Source organism: Phascolarctos cinereus, unplaced genomic scaffold (assembly GCF_003287225.1).
Source record: "Phascolarctos cinereus isolate Bilbo 61053 unplaced genomic scaffold, phaCin_HiC Scaffold_4;HRSCAF=312, whole genome shotgun sequence".
NCBI classification, from domain to species: Eukaryota; Metazoa; Chordata; class Mammalia; order Diprotodontia; family Phascolarctidae; genus Phascolarctos; species Phascolarctos cinereus.
The window spans coordinates 646,996,851-647,016,974 of record NW_027555847.1 but is presented as its reverse complement, the minus strand read 5'-3'; the positions used below and the strand labels follow the sequence as shown (position 1 = coordinate 647,016,974).

The following is a 20,124-nucleotide window of genomic DNA, read 5'->3' as shown; positions in this document are numbered from 1 at the left end:
GTTCAAATCTGGCCTCAGACCAAACACTTGACACTTACTAGCTGTGTAACCCTTGATAAGTCACTTGCCCCCAATTGCCTAAAAAAATAAAGCTCCATTTACTTCTTATGCTTTCCCGTGTTTTTTATAGGAATGAGTGTTGCATTTTGTCAAAAGCTTTTCTGTACCTATTTAAATAATCACATGATTTATGTTGGTTTTGTTATCATGGTCAGTTATGCTGACAGCTTTCCTAATATTGAACTAGCCCTGCATTCCTAGTATAAATCCCATGCATGATCTTTGTGATATATTGCTGTAATCTCCTTGCTATTATTTTATTTAAAAGTTTTGCATCAACCCATTAGGGAAATTGGTTTATAGTTTTCTTTCTCTGTTTTTGCTCTTCCTTGGTTTAGGTATCAGCACCGTATTTGTGTCATAAAAGGAATTTGGAAAGACTCCTTTGCCTATTTTTTCAAATAATTTATATAGTATTGGAATTAATTGTTCCTTCTATGTTTGGTAGAATTTACTTCTTAATCCATCTGGTCCTGGGGATTTTTTTCTTAGGTAGCTCATTTTGATGTCTTGCTCAATTTCTTTGTTTAAGATAGGGCTATTTTAAGTATTCTATTTCTCTTCTGTTAATGTGGGCAATTTGTACTTTTATAAATATGCATCCATTTCACTTAGATTGTTAGATTTATTGGCAAAATATTGAGCAAAATAGTTCCTAACAATTGTTTCAATTTCCTCTTCATTTGGTGGTGAATTCGCCCTTTTCATTTTTGATAATGATAATTTGTTTTTCTTCTTTTTTTTTAGCCAAATTAACCATTGGTTTATCTATTTTACTGAGGTTTCCCCCCATAAAACCAATAGCTCCTAGTTTTATTTTTTAGTTCAATGGCTTCCTTACTTTCAATTTTATTAATCTTTCCTTTGATTTTCAGGACTTCCAATTTGGCGTTTAACTAGGGATTTTTAGTTTGCTCTATTTTTTTTAATTGCATACCCAATTCAATCATCTGTTCTTTCTCTATTTTATTGAAATAAGCATTTAGAGACATAAATTTTCCCCTAAGTACTGTTTTGGCTACATTCCATAAATTTTGCTATGTTGTCTTATTGTTGTCATTCTATTTAATGAAATTATTGATTATTTCTATGATTTGTTCTTTGACACATTCTTTAGGATTAGATTATTTAGTTTCCAATTAAATTCTAATCTATGTTTCCATGGCCCTTTATTGAATGTAATTTTAATGCATTATGATCTGAAAAAGATGCATTTAATATTTTGCTTTTCTGTATTTGGTTGCAAGATTTTTATGCCCTAATATATGGTCAATTTTTGTATATGTGTCATGTATCACTGAGAAAAAAAAAACTACATTCCTATCTATTCCCATTAAATTTTCTCCAGAGGTTTATCATAGCTAACTTTTCTAAGATTCTATTCATTTCCTTAACTTCTGTTTGTTTATTTTTCAGTTAGAATAGCTCTGAAAGGGATAAGTTGAGGTTCCCCATTAGTATGGTTTTACTATTTCCTCCTATAATCCTTTTAACTTTTTCTTTAAGAATTTAGATGCCATTCCTACAAATACTTTTTCATGTGACTCCTACAACAACCCTGAGAGGTAGGTGCTATTATTATCTCCATTTTACAGATAAGGAAACTGATACAAACAAGAGTTGAATAACATGGCCAAGGGTCACGCAGCTAGTAAGTATCTGAGGCTAGACTTGAACTTGACTCTTCTGATTCCAGGTCCATTGTTCCATCCACTGTGCCATCTAGACAAGTAGGACATAAACCGAGAAAAAGCAACATCACACTAACCCTAAGAGGGAACAGTAGCCACAATTTCTTTAGCTACTATTACCCAAATGTTGGATTCACATTTTGTTTTTAGTTCCTTACTATTACAAAAAGGATTTCTATAAATATTTTGGTATATGTGAGACCTTCCCTGCTCCTTAAGGGGTATACAACAGTGGTAACATTGAGTCAGAGGGCACGAATAGTTTGGTAACTTTTCTAGCATAATTCCAAATTGTTTTCAAGAATCGTTAGACTTTGCAGTTCCACAACAGCACATTAATAATAAGTAACATTTATAATATAGTACCCATCACATGGTAAAGTGCAAAGCACTTTACAAATATTATCTGATTTGGTCCTCACAACAACCCTGGGAAGTAGGTGCTATTATCACTCCCATTTTACAGATGATGAAACTGATGTTAAGTGACTTGCCCAGGGCCATAAAGCTAGTAAGTGTCTGAGGCTGAATTTGAACTTGGGTCTCCCTGACTCCAGGCCTAGCACTCTATTCACTGGGCTACCTAGCTTCCCTATTAATGGGCTTGTCTTCCTACAACCTCTCCACCATTGACTATTTCTATGCTTTTTGGTATTTGCCAGTTTTTTATTCCTATGAAGTAAAACTTCAAAGTCTTTGTAAATTTATATTTCTCTTATATTTATATTACCGCATTGCATTACTAATGATTTGGAGCATTTTTCATGCAGTTGATGACAATTTTCAATTCTTTTGAAAACTGTATATTATAAGTACTCTCTATCGGAAAATATTTTTATTACTTCACATTTATCTTTGATATCAGGCTTTTAGCAGAGATATTTGCTGCAAAGATTTTTCCCCAGTTTCTCTTATTTGGTTAAATATTGTATGATCAATATTATCTATTTTGTCTTTTATGATCTTCACTTTCACCTATTTGATTATGAATGTTCCCCCAAACCATAGTTCCATAAGGCTATTTGCTATGACCATTTATACTACAATCACTTATCCTTTCAGAGCTTATTCTGGTATATGATGTAAGATGGTGGTATAAACCTAAATTGTGCCAAATTGCTTTGTTGTTTTTCCAGTAGTTCCTCTATTATAAGACAGCCCTTTCTCTATATTTGGGGTGTTGAATTTATCAAATGTTGTGTTCTTGTGTTTGATTTCTTCTGGTTCTTGCTTATATAATATGTTCCATTGTCCAACTAATGCCATACAGTTTTTGTTTTGTTTTTTGTTTGTTTGTTTGTTCTGGGCAATTGGGATTGTGACTTGCCCAGGGTCACACAGCTAGTAAAGTGTTAAGTGTCTGAGGCTGGATTTGAACTCAGGTCCTCCTGACTGCAGGGCTGGTTCTCTATCCACTGCCCCTATACAGTTTTAATGGCTGGTGAAAACGTACAATTTGACAAGTGCTATTTTACAGTATAATTTTCGGTCTGATGATATACTACTACTTTTAATTCATGCTTTTTTCCCCTTATTTCCTTTGAGGTTCTTGACCACTTTGTTTATCCAAATAAATTTTATCTAGTTCTCTAAAAAGTAGCACTCTTGTACTTTGCTTATCATAAAAATAAACATGTTAATTAATTTGGGTGTGCAACACCTAAATTTTGTTGCATTGGCATAATCAACCATGAGCAGTGAATGTCTCTCTAATTATCTTGTCTACTTTTATTTCTGTAAAGAATTTTTTCAGTTGTATTAATTACAAAGATAGATGTATTATATATGTCAAAAACAGTTACTGTGCTTCTCCCTTGCCCTGGTTTGACCTCATTTGGAGTGCTGCATCCATTTCTGGGTGCCATATTTTAGGACAGAGTGTCTGGAGCATTCCAGAGCAGGAAAACAGATGATAAAAGGACCAAAGACCCTATGAAGATCAACTGAGGGACCTATGGAAGTTTATCCTGGAGAAGAGTAGGTTTATAAAGGACCAAGTATATATGGTCCAAGATCATAAGATATATGAGTCACTTATTGTTGCTGCTGTCATTCAATCATTCAGTCATACCCAACTCGTTGCGACCCTATGGACCATACTCTGTATGATGTTTTCTTGGCAAAGACACTGGAATATGAATTACCATTTCCTTCTCCAATGGATTAAGGCAAACAAAGGTTAAATGACTTTTCCAGGGTGTCTTAAACTAATACAATTTAGAATCACTGAATCTTAGAACCAGAAGGGAACCAAGAGCAACACCTCTCAGTCAATTTCCCTCCATCCTCCTCAACAAAAGAGTGCCCTTTAAAGCACTGCTAACTGTCTAGGTTAGGTGTCTAATATACTAACCTATTTAAACACAGGCATCGAGGTGGCCCATTGGATAGACAGGTAAACTTAGAGTCAGGAAGAACTGAGCTGGAATCCTGCCTTAGGCATTTACTAGCTATGTGACCTTTGGGCAAGTCACTTAACCTCTTCCAGCCTCAGTTTCCTCATCTGGAAAATAGGCATAATAAAAGCACCTACCTCATCTTTTTGTAAAGATCAAATGAAATAATCTTTGTAAACTTTATAGTGTTATGCAACTTCTAGCTGTCATTATTATTATCACCATCATCATTATTATCTCTAGTGTCAAGAAACCCACTATATCACAAGTCCATTGATTAAATAGCATGAATGTTTCATTAATAATTTATAGGGTTTAGAGGCTGCCAATCTTCCATGCCTGACCATAAATTTCATCATAGCAGTCCCTGTAATTAGGAGATCATTGAAGGGATCCCTTCTAAGAGACAGCCAACTTCTCAACCAGACCAATCAGTATCACACAAAGATCACTGGACTTAGCATCAAAATATCTTGGTTCAGAATCTGGCTTTGGCACCTGACTTAGCTGTGTGGCCCTGAACAAATCACTTAACTTCTCTGAGACTCAGGTGGCTTCTCTGTTAAATGAACAATAATCAAATCACGTGTCTATAGATTCAGGGCTGCAAGGGACCTTAGAGGTCACTGAGTCCAACCCCTTAATTTTAGAGACAAGGAGACTGAGGCCCAGAGAGGTTGGTTAAGTGATTTGTCTAATGTCAAATATTTGGTAGATATCAGAGGCAGGATTCAAACCCACATTACCCTGACTCCAGGTACAACATTTTATGCACTATGCTAAGCAGTGTCTCTTAGCCACAAGCGCGCTCCTCACAATAGTCTTGTAAGGAAAAGAACTTTGTAAACCAAAGTACTACCAAATTCAAGTCATTATTACTATCACTGAGCAAAGGTTAAGGGAGACCTTTCCCAAAGCTTTAGCCAAAGGGCAGCCACTGTGCTGGCCTCTTCTTTTGTCTGTCTCTCCTCTCATGAAGATTCTAAACCGTGGGACGATACTTTCTAACTACAAGGAGTTGAGCTCAGTCATGGAGGTCCCATAAGTGACCCTCTGACCCAATCTATAGAATACATGATGGTGTATGTGTTAGTGGCACAGTAGATATAGTACTGTGCCTAGATCAGGAAGACCTGCATTCACGTCTCACTTGAGACACTTACTAGCTGTCTGACCCTAGGCAAGCCATTTAACCTCAGTTCCCTCATTTGTAACATGGGGATAATAGTAGCACCTACTTTCCAGGGTTATTTTTATCAAATGTGATAATATTTGCAAAGTGCTTAGTACCATGCCTGGCAAATAGTCGGTGCTGCAGTAAATATTTGTCCTCTCCCCTTCCCCCAGCTGCTCAGATTCCATCCTAGCAATACTAGCCCTTGAGCTATGGTCCAGAATTCCCAACCTCAAGGGAATGCTTACATGCCATGAAAGCCCCCCGAGGTGTACACAGCAGCCAAAGCCACACACAATATCAAACTCCAGAGACCGAGGAAAAGCCCAGACCACCTACCCACAGTCCAAGACGGGATCAGTTTCTCGGGCATTTCCCACACACAATCTCAGCACTGAAAGAGACCTTGAAGGAGGATCATGCGATCACAGGTGTGGAGCTTAGACAGACCTTAGAGGACATTTATGCCAGTCCCCTCATTTTACAGATTAGCAATTTGCCCAGAATCCTAAAAGGTAATGAGAGAAAGTTGAAGTTTGAACCCAGGTCCTTTGGCCCTATATCCAGTTTCTCTTTCTACTGTACCAAGTGTCAAGGCCAACTCATACCTGAATAGAAATATCTCTACAGCATATACAAGTGGTCATTTTGTATTAACCTGAAGACTTTCAGTGATAAGAAACTCACTACCTCCCAAAGAAAGTTGTCCCCTTTTGGAATACCTCTACTGCTAGGAAGTTTTCTCACATTTTGAGTTGAATCATACCTTCTATTGCTCACTCTTTTGCTCTCTGACAGGTCCAAGTGGAACAAGTTAAATACTTCTCCATAACTGCTTTTCTAATGATTGGAGATAGCTACCAAGCCCTCCTAAGTCTCTCTTCTCAAGGCTAACCAACAGACTTCACTTGCCAATGCCCTTCCTAAAATCCATTGTCCAGAACTGTAGTGATAGCACCTCACATTGTATCTGAGCTTTGCAGGGCTTGCCATGCCCTCTTTGGATGTCACACACTGAACTGGCAGAATTTCACCAAGTTGAGTCAGCTTCATCATACATATAGTATACCGGCCCTGAACACCAGTTCTATGATGCTTGACGTTTTGCAGAGTGCTTTCCTCATAATAACCCTATGAGGCTAGCAGGACAAGTATTATCTTCATAGTACTGATTATCAAACTCAGTCTAAAAAGTTAAGTAACTTGCCCAGCTGCTAAGGGTCAGAGTTAGGATTTGTATCCAGGACATAGTTTATTTTTTAAATAAAGTTTTATTGATGGCTTTTGTTCTTATATTACATTTGTTCTTACGTATTTTTTAATGTATCTTTCTCCTCCCATCCTATCCCAAAGTGTCATCCCACATAATAAATGTATAAAGAAAGAAAGAATAGGTGGGGGAAGGGAGGAGTTCTGCAAACAAAACAACATATTTTTTAAAAGTCTTGTATTATTTACATTATTCCATATCCACGATTGCCCAGTTCTGCAAAGGAACAGAGGGAGGCGCTTTCTTGTAACTCTTTGGGGCAAAGCTCAGTCATTACAATTTTGCTGCATTTCACTTTGGCTGATTATGCTGCTCTTCCCATTTATTTGGAATTAGTCATAATCTATATAGTTTTCCTGGATTTGCTTCTTTTACTTTGTATCAGTTTATATAAGTATTCCCATGCTTCTCTGCATTTGTCATAGTCATTGTTTCTTTGTTTAGTAATTACCCAATGGACCAGGGTCTGCTTTGTTTCCAGTTCTTTACTATCACTAAAAGCATTTTTAGAAATATTTTGGTAGGGGCAGTAAAGGGGAGGGGGCGTCTTTCTTTTTGTCATTGACCTTCTTGAGGTATATGCCTACCAGTGGCATCTCCAGGATACCCAGGCCACCAGTTCTAAGGGTAATGCTGCTTCTGCTACATGTCGCTTCCTCTCAAGAATGGCTTTCCCTAAAATAGGAACAGGAGAAGTTCCTGATGGCCTGTCATTGATGCCCAGCCTAGGTGTGTTCTGCCACCCCTGTCTGTGATGCTAACATACCCAATGCTCTGCCTTCTACTTTAGATTATCTTCCCTCTTCCCTTCAAAGTGGAAAACATCCACCAGAAAACCCAGTAAACCCATTCATAAAGATTTCATCTGTGGGGAAGGTATGGTCAAAGCCACCGGCATCTTACTGAAGAAGTCCAAGAGTAGTCAGGCAGCTTTTGCACCACAAGACCACAAAATATTCATGGAGGATGCATACAATTCGGGTGAGCCTGATATCTTGATATCTTCTATCACACACACCTCCCCCCGAGACACACACACACACACACACACACACACACACACACACACACACACACACCCAGTGCCCAAAGTTCTGAAGCTGAATGAGATCTAGTAACAGAGTGGGAGAGACTATACCAACCTCAGTGCTAAGTCATCCTCAGGGAGTGAGGGACCTCAGGGATATGAAAGGAAGAGAGCTAATTTGCAATTTAACCCCTCGTGGCAAGCAATGTAAAGTGGCACTGAGGGGCAAGCAGATGGGTCCTAAGATCAACTCTGATGGAGGGAAGACCTACACATTAGCTTTATAAGCAGAGACCTGGGATGTTACCTCATGGCAAGAAATACAAAGATCCTATAGAAGAAGGGTTGGGGGAGTAGTGGAAGGCAGGACCTCAATACACATGAAGCTGTTATTCAGAAGGCTGTCCCCTGAGAAGGAACAAAGGGTGATTGGAAGGTTACCTACTAAAAACTATTCTCTCAAAATTTCAGTGCTTTCAAAGCCACTGTCACCCCCTTCTAGTTACAGCTTTAGTAAAGAGTCCAAGTGCTCCTTAGGATTTATGAAAGGCCCCAGGACACTCAAGGGGGAGTGAGGTGCCTGGGCCCTTCCTATGGAATATGAGGTACCCAGAATATCTCTGCTAGATGTGAGAGCTATGGCTAATCCTAGAGGTTAATGATACCCACGGAAAATGATACCATATATCCACCCATTCCCCATTCCATTCAGGTGAAAATCCAGAGCACTCTTAAAGGAGGGGGAAAAAATCCCAAAAAAGTAGCCCGAGGAGCATGGAGAGAGGAGAGTTGTGGTGTTGGTATTTCTCTAGAAATTGGTCTTATACATTTGAGCCTCATCTATTTCCTCATCTACCCCAACTGCAATCACTACCCAAAGCAGCACCTGGGCCTGTCATCCCTAGCCTGTATACCTGAGACTCAGGCTGGGTCCTGTAACTTCTCATCTTTTTATTTCCTTCCCAGAGTTGAAGTTAGGGGCAGCTAAGTGGTGCAGTGTCAGAGTTACAACTACCTCCCAGAGTTGCTGTAAGAACCAAATGAGATAATAATTGTAAAGCACTTAGCATGATGCCTGGCAATTACTGTTATTATTATTATGAAACAGATAATGATAACAGTAATAACAAAAACAAGAATAAATATCTGACATCTATTATGCATTTCACAGAATGTTAGAACTAGGGGGAACCTTAGCAGTCCAAAGGTTCCCAAACTTATATAGCCTACTGCCACATTTTCAAAAAAATTTACTCAGTACCCCCTTGGAAATCTACTTTCTTTAACCTTTTAATGTTTTTTTTTTAAATTTGCATCATTTCAAAAAATATATAAAATATATTTTAAATGATGCATCTTAAATTTAATATAATTTGTTATAAATTTGTGGGGTTTTCCCTACATCGAAATTTTGATGACATCACATAACTATATAGTATTATATTATAAATAATTCATTACACACGCGTATTCCTGCCAATGCATGCTAGATTTCCCTACAGTGCCCAATACACCTTGCCTACCAACACTTGCTTGTTAAGACCTGTCAGTGGACTTGAGCAATGATTGGCTATAACTTGTGTTTTGCATGTTTAATTGGAAAATAATGTAATCACTATGAGTTTAAGTCTGTTACACAACAAATGAAACATGTACAAATGGTTTTTCAAATTTTTTATCTTCTCTTCTTTCATTATGTTCCCACCTCTCCCCCTTATTTTTGTTCAATGCTCTCCAATTATACCTGAGGCTATTGCCCCCCCCCGATCATTCCAGCACCCCCCAGGGGGCAGTATCACCCACTTTGGGAACCTCTCTGGTCTAACTCACCCCTGAGCAAGAATCCTCTCTACATTATCTCTATGTTATTCCAGACAAGTGATCACACCTAGCCTTGGCTTAAAAACTCCCACTATTGAGGAACCTCACTACTTCTAGAGATGGTCTACTCTACTTTTGCAGAGCTCCCATTGTTCAGAAGTGGTTCCCTACATTGAGTTTAAATTTACATCTTCCACCTATCAAAGTTCTGTCCTCTGAGGCCAAAAAGACAGTTGATATAGGATATCTCATTCATTCTTTCTCTGTGTGTGTGTGCGTGCGTGTGTGTGTGTGTGTGTGTGTGTGTGTGTGTGTGTTAAAATCACGGTCATTCTTCATTATTCCCATAAATAAATTTCTATATGCTCCATGGAACTCATATACTGCAAATACACAGGTCTATATCCATAGGGCCCCCATGAGGGAGGAGGAGGAGAGGCCAGAGGATACATAATCCTTTTGCAAGGTCTTAATTTTCAGGTTTGTCATTTGATCTTTAAGGAAAGGTGAAATAGGTCATGTAACCTTATCACATTCCATGTTACAAATGAGGAAAGTGATTTCTTTAGGACATGCTACCTGGAATATTGGTCGGTAACTAGTTTTGAGTTACTTTTGGGGTAGGTCACCGGCCCCAGCATGCTCCCCAACCCTCTTTCCTATGGTCATTCGATTCATCAGTGAGCACCTCCTACAGGCCCAAGCATAGTAAGTGATTGAACAATCACTCACAATATGGAAGAATGAGAGGACACCAGACAGACAGCTCTGAGTGAACAATAGCTGTTTTAACTTCTAAGCTTAGAGGTGAACTGGGAAATCAGGAAAGTATAGTTCAAGGGGCCCTTAATTCTAGGATTAGAAGATCTGGGTTCTAGTCTCAGCACTAGCTCACTATGTGACCTCAAGCAAGTCACTTCTCTGTGTATCAGTTTCCTCATCTATGAGAAGAGAACATTGAACTACGGTCCTTGCTGGCCCTAAGAATCTAACCGTAAAACAGGGTACCATAGTATCCCATTATGGGTATAGGCCATAATTTGTTTAGTCATTCCCTAACTGAGGGGCACTCCCTTACTTTCCAGTTCTTTGTCACCAAAAAAAGTGCTCCTATAAAAATATTTTTGTACCTATGGGTCCTTTTGCTCTTTCTTTAAGAGGTATAAATCTAGTAATGGTTTAGCTGGGTAAAATGGATAGACTTAAGATCTCCAAACAATGCGTGGATTCAGGGTGCAGAATGAGACATGCATTTTTGGATACGGCCAATGTGGGAATTTGTTTTGATTTGCTATGCATATTTGTTAGGAGGGGTTTTTTTCTTTCTTTTTGGGAAGAAGGGAGAAGAAGGGAGAGAAAATAAACACTTGTTAATTTTTTAAAAAAAACAAAACATAATTTTTTAAAATGGCAGGGCAGAAAGGGACATCTCTAGAGAGAGGCACAAACTCATTTCTCAGAGTGTAAGAAGGATCACCTAATGTAGCATAAGATACCAAGTGCTCAGAGTAAGCTAGCTATCCCCACCCATGTTGCATGGTAACCCTGTTCCTTTCCATCCTGTCTTCTCCACTTCAGCCATCTGTTTTAAGCTTCTCCGGGACTTGGGGAGTTCTGACATCCCCCGAGTAAAAATGGTAACCAAGAAACTCAACAACATGGCTAAGATAGAGCAGAATATGGTACTGGAGACCATCAACAATTACTTCATGGACAACTTAGAGGTAGGAACATTGAAAAAGAGTCATTTTTAAGAGATGCATCTTGGCCAAGAGGAAAGAGCTCCAGGCTTGGAAAATCAGGAGAGACCTAGATAGTACTCATACCTTAACCATAGATTCACTGTTTGGCCTTGGGCAAATTTCTTCCCCTTGCAGAGCCTTGGATTCTGTTTCTAAAAAATGAGGGGGTGACCCACCACTTAATCTTTAAGCCCTCTTCCAACTAATCATTAATCTGGTTTCATGTCAGCATTTGCACATTAGGAATGAAGCCATGTGCAAGGCATTATGTGGTACATGGCAAAAGCAGGCTTAGTCCCTGTTCTCACATGGTTTATCATCTAGATGAGGGACCTCTAGATGGTGACTCAAGGAATGAGCTAATTAGCCTTTGAGTCAGAAGGCCTGGACCAAGTCCTGGCTTCTCATTTACTAGCTGTGTCACCATAAGCTCATTTCAGTTCTCTTAAGTCTCAGGGTTTGGTTTTTTCCCCCCATCTTTTTAGTGGGCTCCTCTTCCCACGTCCTTAATGTTGGTGCTGTCCATGGTTCTGATATTAGCATTTTTCTCTCTCTATTTCTTCCTTAGCAACTTATTTACTTCCCCAGCTTTCATTACCTACTCTAGGTACATGAGTCACAACTCTCCTGTCTCAGTACATCTACACTGGAGGTAGCCCATGCCTGGGAGGCACACCTTCACCTCCATCTCTTCGAATTCCTCATTTCCTTCAAGATTCAACACAGATACATTCTTCTAATGTTTGTTGTTGACTCCTACCTGAAGTCTTTTCTATTCCACTTCTACTTTCCACCCAAAACTATCTTGTACATATTTTGCATTTACCTAACATATATACATCTACACACACATACACACACACACACACACACACACACACGAATATATCATTTCCCTGACCTTAAATTATAAGTCCTTTGAGAGTAGAGACAGCTTCTCATTTTGTCTCTGTATCTCTAGAGCCTAGCACAGTGCCTGACAACATTTTAAGTACTTAATAAATGATTATTGATCATTGCTTGATCTCTAATGCCTGTCTGTTATTCTTCTTCCACTTGGTATCTCTGATCCCACACTTTTGTTTGCCTACAAAAATACATTTCTGCCTGTTTATCACACTATCACCCAACATTTAATCTGTCTCAACTATACTCCTGTCTCAAACTGCAAAGTGTTTCCTTCTCACTCATCCTTTAAATTACAACTCAAAGGTTGCCTCCTCCAGGAAGATTTACCTGATGTCCTGCTTTGATAATAACTTTCCCACTCAGACCCTATGTAGCTCTCTGTTTTGTAAATATTCAATATAATTTGGAATAGTTTGTTTATGGGTTCAAGGAAGAGACATACATATGGCTTATTCTCAGAGAACTGATCTAACAAGTCTGCTATTGATACCCAACAAAGGATATATTGAGGACACGTACATTTCTGTGATTTAGCTGTTCTGGGTTCTAGCCTTCTGTCTCGACCCTGGGCTATATCTCAGACACTTACTAGCTGTGTGGTTCTGGGCAAGTCACTTAACCTCTGTCTGCCTTAGTTTCCTCAGCTGTAAAATGAAGGTAACAATAGCAGGTAGGGTTGTTGGGATAATCAAAGCAACAATATTTGTAAAGTGCTTAGCATAGTGGCTGGCACACAGTAGATACTTAATAAATGCTTGTTACCTTCCTCCTTATACCATGCCCATGTAAGTTCAAATGGAAAATGGTCAGCTCTGCTAGGACAAGTCTGGTTTTGAGTTGTCTATTGCTTCCCTCATGCCTGAAGGTGCATTATATTTAAGAGCAAACAGTCTATTCAGATGTACTTAATAGATGCATCAATCATAAGCAAGCCAGAGAAGATTAGCTACCCAGGATGGTTCAATTTATTTGATGCTTAGGGTTGCTCCTTAATGGATTCACCATTTACTCTGGCTCATTCTGTTGGCTTGTCAGCACTTCTTTCTCTCTCTCTCTCTCTCTCTCTCTCTCTCTCTCTCTCTCTCTCTCTCTCTCTCTCTCTCTCTCTCTCTCTCTCCCTCTCCCTCTCCCTCTCCCTCTCTCTCTCCTCTCCCTCTCCCTCTCCCTTTCCCTCTCTCTCTCCCTCTCTCTCTACATATATATATAAAATCTGTCTCTATCTCTCAACATGAGCATCATGTATGATTAGCCTGTGTCCCATATCTTGTGTAACCTGTGGCCCAGTGCCTCATATTCTAGGTTTATGCATACCTTGTTCTGTCTTGGGAGCTTCTTAAAATGCACTCTTTGCCTTATTTGTCCCCAATCAGAGTAGCCTCTAGAAATCTCATTAACTCATGGGTAGGTCTCAAAAATGGGTGAAAGGTCATTCAGGCCCTGTGCAAGCATCCAGCTAACAATGTATTTCAGCCACAGGGCTACTTTTAATTCCATACTACAGAAAATGTAGCAGCAAACTAAAGGATTCATAATAACCCAAAGTCATTATAATTCTCCTTCCCTCTCCAGTATTACTCTTAAGAGTTTGGAACTCCCCAAAAAGAATTTGTTGCTTGGATTCACTAGAGAAGGCACAGACTACAAGTTGTAGAGAAATTTCTAATGTTCTAAACCCTCTAGAGAGGGTTTGCTTCCTCTACCAATGAAACCACAGGTCCAGACCACTATTGACAACAAATTATTTCATATTATCTTAAACTTATTATTCCAAGTTTACAGATGAAAAAACTTAGATCTCAATCACAAATATCAGACCTAGATTTCAGACCCATGTCTCTTGATCAAATCCCGTGCTCTCTTTAATAAATTACAATGGCGGGCATGTCTAACCAGTGGGAGAGAAGTTTAGAGCAGGAGGAGCCTTCCCCAGAGCCCTTCAAATCTTACCCAGGAAGGCAGTTGTTGAAGTTTAGGGTCATTTCCAATCTCCCCCTTGTCAAGTCACATTTCTGTTCCTTAGTGACTCTTCTCTGTGTCACCCACAGCTTTCTGCCAAGCACAGATACCGATTATTCCAGGTCCTTGAGAGCATTATCCTCGAGGCTCCGGAAATCCAGGATGACTGGGGAGAAAGATGTATTGGGCTTGCTTTGGAAAACATGACCAAGACAACGGTAAGGACCTTTTCTGTAAGAGGTTTAACCTGTGACCTTTGAAGGCAGAAAGCCTCCCCTCCATCTAAAACACGCTTACACACTGTCATTCACATACACATACACACACATACACACAACTGGACTCATAATCAGTAGACCTGGGCTCAAATTCATTTATTAAGCACCTACTATATATTTAACATGGCTCTTGGGATGTGAAGTTTCAATAAGAAACAGTCTATTCCCAAGTAGCCTACAATCCATGATACCCACCATTACGTGATAAATATATTCTAAGCGAAGCCCTAAGAAGAAGACTGTGGCTAAGAGCAACAGTGAAGGAAGGTTTTCAACTTCTTGGCCTATAAATGACTTTGAACAACTAACCTCACCTTTCTGAGCCTCAGTTTCCAGAACTAATAAAATGGGATCATGAGACCTACACTACATACCTCATTAGGATACTTGAGGGAATGGGTCTGTAAACTTTAAAGCCTTTTAGAAATATGAAGTAACCTAGGCAAGGAAGGGGCGGGTTACTGTAACAAAGGAGGTTGGGGTAGAAGGAAATGTTCTCTCTTTTCTTGCCCCCTACATTGGTAATGGAGTCTTGCAACAAAAGCCCATGGCTACATATACCCAGTTATTAATAATGGCCAATCTATTCCACTTCAGCTCATATTGTTAGGAAGTTCTTCCTTTTATTGAGCCTCCTATAACTTCATACCTTAGCCCCTGGGTTTGTTTCCTTTGTAAGCCAAGAACAAATCTAATCCTCTTTATGTTACAATCCTTCAATATTCAAAGGGCTTGTGTCAAATTAAATGTCTAGTTTATATGCCCCCAAAGTTTATCTTTCTCACTTCACTATTTCTTTCAATGACATCACTGTTTACTCAGACTACCATAGTAGAAATCCTAAAAATCCTATCATTGACCCTACTCCCTCATTTCCCATATCTATTTAGTCACCAAGTTCTGCCATCTCTCTCTCCCATATCCATTCTTTCTCCTTATTCCCTTTATCACCATCTGGTACAAGCATGGACTGTTCTACAATAGCTTCCCCGCAGGCCTTCCCATCTCCACCTCCTTTACCTCCTTTACTTCCAGTTTGTCCTTCACATGCTGCCAGATTAAATTTATTGGTCATGTCACTGATCTGCTCAAAACCCTTCAGTAACCCCCTTTTGCTGTAGAGGAAATCCCAAACATACTTTAGCCTGACATTCAAGGCCTTCCACAATCTGGTGCCCTACCTTTCCAGACTGATGTCATAACCCTCTTCTTTCCCTATACCTATGATCTAGTTCACTGGAACACCCTCTGGCCTCTAATGCAATGCACTTTCTCATTTCTGTACCTTTGCTCAGATTATTCTCAGCCTTTGCAATGGATTTGCCCTTCTCTGCACCTATTGAAATCCCACCCCTGCATCAAAACCCAGGGCAGATGCCAACTTCAGGGAAGCCTTCTCTAGCTAGTTAACAACCATCCTCTGCCCCCTCAGAGTTTGGGTAGCACTTTGAACCTTTCAGATGCACCTGTCATATTAATTTGTAGTCCATCCTATACTGCACATATAGTGTCATACCCTCCATCATACAGTTAGCTCCATGAGAAGAAGGAATATGTCCTGTCTAAGCTTTGTATCTCCGTAGTATCTAACATACTACTCTGTACACAGTAGGAGTTTAATAAATTTTTTTACTTAAATAATTCTAACTATTCCTTATATTGAGAAAAAGTGCTCAGCAGCTTACAAATGACCTACACACACACACACACACACACACACTCAATTAACCCTCACAAATGTGCTGTGAATTAGGTAGCATAGAAATAACTACCCCTATTTTACCAGTGAAGAAATTGAGGGTCCAAAGATAAAGACTTGTTTAAAGTCACGTACCAGGAGTAACAATAGCAGCAGCAGCAGCAGCAGCAGCAGCAGCAGCAGCAGCAGCAGCAGCAGCAGCAGCAGCAGTAGTAGTAGTAGTAGTAGTAATATTAGTAGTAGGTATGCTAGGTAGTGTAGTCAACAGAGTTCCAGGCCAAGAAGACAATCTTCCTGAGTTCAAATCTAGCCTCAGGCACTTACTAGATATGTGACCCTGAGCAAGTCACTTAACACGATTTGCCTCAGTTTCCTCATCTGTAAAGTGAGGTGGAGAAGGAAATGGCAAACCACTCCAGTATCTTTGCCAAGAAAACCCCAAATGTGGCCATGAGGAGTTAAACAGAACTGAAATGACTGAACAAGAAATAGTAGTAGTAATAGTAATTAGTAATAATGGTATTATCTAATAACAGTGACATTAGTAATAATTATAATCATTCACATTTCTAGATACTTTTTTAAGGTTTATAAAACATTTTTCATACCATAATCACATAAGGGATATAAGACAAATATTAATATCACTATTTTACAGAAGAGGAGACTGAGTCTCAAAGAAGTAAAAAGTAAAATGACTCCCACATCATTCCATGACCAACAAATGTGTCAGAATAAAGACATGAATGAATGTTCTCTGATTCCAGGGCACTATGTAGTGTCCTTTCCACTACACTGCAGCTATCCCAGAAGTAAGTGAACTCCAAATCCAGTCCTGTGCAAGAAACTCTTTCCTGGCTGGTGTTCTTCCCACAATGTCACCCTAGCTCTCTACTGAGACAGTTCAGTACCTTCCTTGAATTTGGATGCAAATTAAGATGATGGAGAAGCCTTTGTCCATGGCTGGCCTTAGAAAGCAGTGAGATCAAATACCTACTTCATTCATACCAATAATGTACCACAAGAAGCATTCTTTTTTTGGGGGGGGCCAATTGGGGTTAAGTGACTTGGCCAGGGTCACACAGCTAGTAAGTGTCAAGTGTTTGGTCTGAGGCTGGATTTGAACTCAGGTCCTCCTGACTTCAGGGCCAGGACTCTATCCAACTAGCTGCCCCACACAGAAAGCATTCTTGAGGAAGGAATTTCACCTTCATGGGCTTCAGTTTTCCCATCTGTATGATAGTAATGAAAGCATGTGTGTGTGTTATGTATGTATATACTGTCCAGACCTTTGCATTAGCACTGGGAAATTTCTGATGAGGAAATTCTCTCTACAAGACAGAATTCTCTCTACATCTATTCTGCAACTTATCATCTTAGAAAAGTAGTTATGACACTGAAACTCTAAATGACATGCCCATGGTCACACAGCCAGTATATGTCAGAAAAGTGAGATGCACAACTGGCTCCTCTGACTCCAAGTCTATGCCATAGTGTCTCTTTGGATAAGGATTATATCATAGTGATAATGTATCATTTCTACCTCATAGAATTCCTCTCTTTTTGAATAATCATAATAACAATAGCTAACATTTATATAGAGCCTACTATGTGTCAAGCATTGTGCTAAGTACTTTACAAATATAATCTCATTCGATCCTTGCAACTCTGGGAGGTAGGTCCTGTTATTATCTCCACTTTATAGATGAGGAAACTGAGGCAGTCGGAAATTAAGGTCAAGGTCACATAGCCAATAAGTACCTGAGGCTGAATCTGAACTCAGGTTTTCCTAACTCCATGCCTGGCTTTCTGCCTACTGTGTCTCCTGGTTATCTTCATGGCACCCTTAAAGGCTGCTCAAATACCCTATTCTACCCAAAGTTTTAGCTGTTTCCCGCAGCTGCCAGTGCTGCCTTCGTTCCCCCATTATACCCATTATATTTACTTTATATTTATTTTGCATTTGTTCTATATATATTTCTATATGTGCATGTTGTCTCTGTCTTTAGAATGCAAACTCCCCATGGGCAGGGACTCTTTTACTTTTCTCTTTGTGTTTCCAGAGCCTGGCCCAGTGGCCTGGCACATAGTAGGCACTTGATAAATATTTGTTGATTGATTGCTGAGATGTATGTACTATACAGATAGCACATATAAAATACTGTGTATGCTGTTAGATGCTCAGCATTTGACTCATCAGACTTCTCCCCCACATGCTTGTCCTAATCAGGTTTTCCCCCTCCCCCTCTGCTGCCCTAGGAACTAGAAGATATTTATCAGGATGCTGCCAGCAACGTGCTCTTGGCTATGTGCAAACACTCTTGTAATCTAGTGTTCAGCAAGATCGAGGAAGATTTTCTAACTGGCATTTTCCCCCATCGCAGCCTTCTCTATGTGTTGGGCATCATCTCCACCAATGGTTTGGTTCTTCCTATGTGACTTTAGTAGTCTCCAATACATTGGGTTTGGTGTTCAGTCCACAGGGTGGCAGGTCTAAAAGACAGGACCAAGAACCTTCCTATTTTGTGTTCACATTGTCAACTACCCTCTGCAGAATTATAGTCAATTATAGCAGCTAGGTGGCACAGTGGATAGAAGACTGGGCATGAAGTCAGAAATACCTGAGTTCAAATCTGGCCTCACTAACTGTGTGACCCTAAGCCAGTCATACAACTGCTGTCTGCCTCAATTTATTCAACTGTAAAATGGGATAATAATACCTACCTCCCAGGGTTGTCCTGAGGATCAAATGAGATAATTATAAAGTGCTTGTCATAGTGCCTGTCACAGAGTAAGTGCTATTTAAATGGTAGCTGTTAGTGGATTAGATAAAGGAGTGGTGATAAATAGGAAAGAGACAAAGACAAACCTGTGTGAACGGGAGGATGGTGATACCTCAGAAAAGATAAAAGAAGTTTGGAGGAGGGGCAAGTTTGTGGGGGGAGGGAGTTAATTAATTCCATTTTGGACCTGTTGAGTTTGAGATGTTGATGGAGCATTAATTAGGAGATGTTGGTCAGGAAGGCAAGCAGTGGAAGGCTGGAGCTAAGGAGGATGATTAAGGTTAGATACATAGATTGGGAATCATCTACTCTGGAAGCTAATAAAATCTTCAAGAGAATAAATATAAAGGAGTGAAGGCTCAGGACAGAATCCTGGGGAACAACCATACTTAGATGGCAAGAAATGGGTGAAGAATCAGAGAAGTAGAAGATTGAGAAGAAATGTTCAGGGAGGTAGGAAGACCAGGAGGAAGTAGTGTTACAAGCTAAGGGAGAAGAGAATGTCCAAAGGAAGGGAACAGTCATCAGTGTCACAGACTACAGACAGGCAAGTGAAGAAGGGGGGGATGACTAAGAAAAGGCCATTGGGCTTAACAGTTAAAGCACTAGTAACCTTAATGAAGAACAGTTTCATTACATAGGAGGCAGAAACCAGGTTGAAAAAAGGACTAAGGAGTGAGTGAGTGGTAGAGAAGTGGGGGCTGGAAGTGTAAGAATCTGGCATTGAAAGGGAGGGGGGAGATTTAGAGTGGTAGAGTGGAAGGTGATGGCAGGGTCAAGTGAAGGGTATTTTTAAGGATGGAATAGCCCTAAGAATGTTCATAGGCAGTAAGAAAGGAGCCAGTAAATATATGAGGAAAATGGAGAGAGAGGTAGAGAAGAGGAGGGGAGGAGAGAGGAGAGGAGAGGAGAGGAGAGGAGAGGAGAGGAGGGGAGGAGGGGAGGGAGGGAGAGGAGGGAGGGGAGGGAGGGAGGGGAGGAGGGAGGGAGGGAGGGAGGGGAGGGGAGGGAGGGGAGGGGAGGGGAGGGGAGGGGAGGGGAGGGAGGGAGGGGAGGGAGGGAGGGGAGGGGAGGGGAGGGGAGGAAGTGAGGGGGGGAGGGAGGGAGGGGAGGGGAGGGGAGGGAGGGAGGAGGGAAGTGAGGGAGGGAGGGGGGAGAGGAGGGAGGGGAGGGAAGGGGGGAGGGAGGAGGGAGGGGAGGGGAGGGAGGGAGGGGAGGGGAGGAGAGGGAGGGAGGAGGGAAGTGAGGGAGGGGAGGGGAGGGGAGGAAGGGGAGGGGAGGAGAGGAGGGAGGGAGGAGAGGGGAGGGAGGGGAGGGG

General features: G+C 40.4%; 1 protein-coding gene across 1 annotated transcript in view; it reads left to right on the top strand.

The window, feature by feature from the left end:
* The window catches only part of LOC110214246 (maestro heat-like repeat family member 5), a 124,779-nt gene that overhangs the window by 16,028 nt on the left and 88,627 nt on the right, over window positions 1–20,124 (top strand). Inside the window, exons 2-5 of the mRNA XM_020995072.2 lie at window positions 7,382–7,572; window positions 11,018–11,163; window positions 14,136–14,264; window positions 18,283–18,442. Of these exons, the coding sequence (XP_020850731.1) occupies window positions 7,470–7,572; window positions 11,018–11,163; window positions 14,136–14,264; window positions 18,283–18,442 (538 nt within the window). The 5' untranslated portion in view covers window positions 7,382–7,469. The remainder of the gene's footprint in view (window positions 1–7,381; window positions 7,573–11,017; window positions 11,164–14,135; window positions 14,265–18,282; window positions 18,443–20,124) is intronic.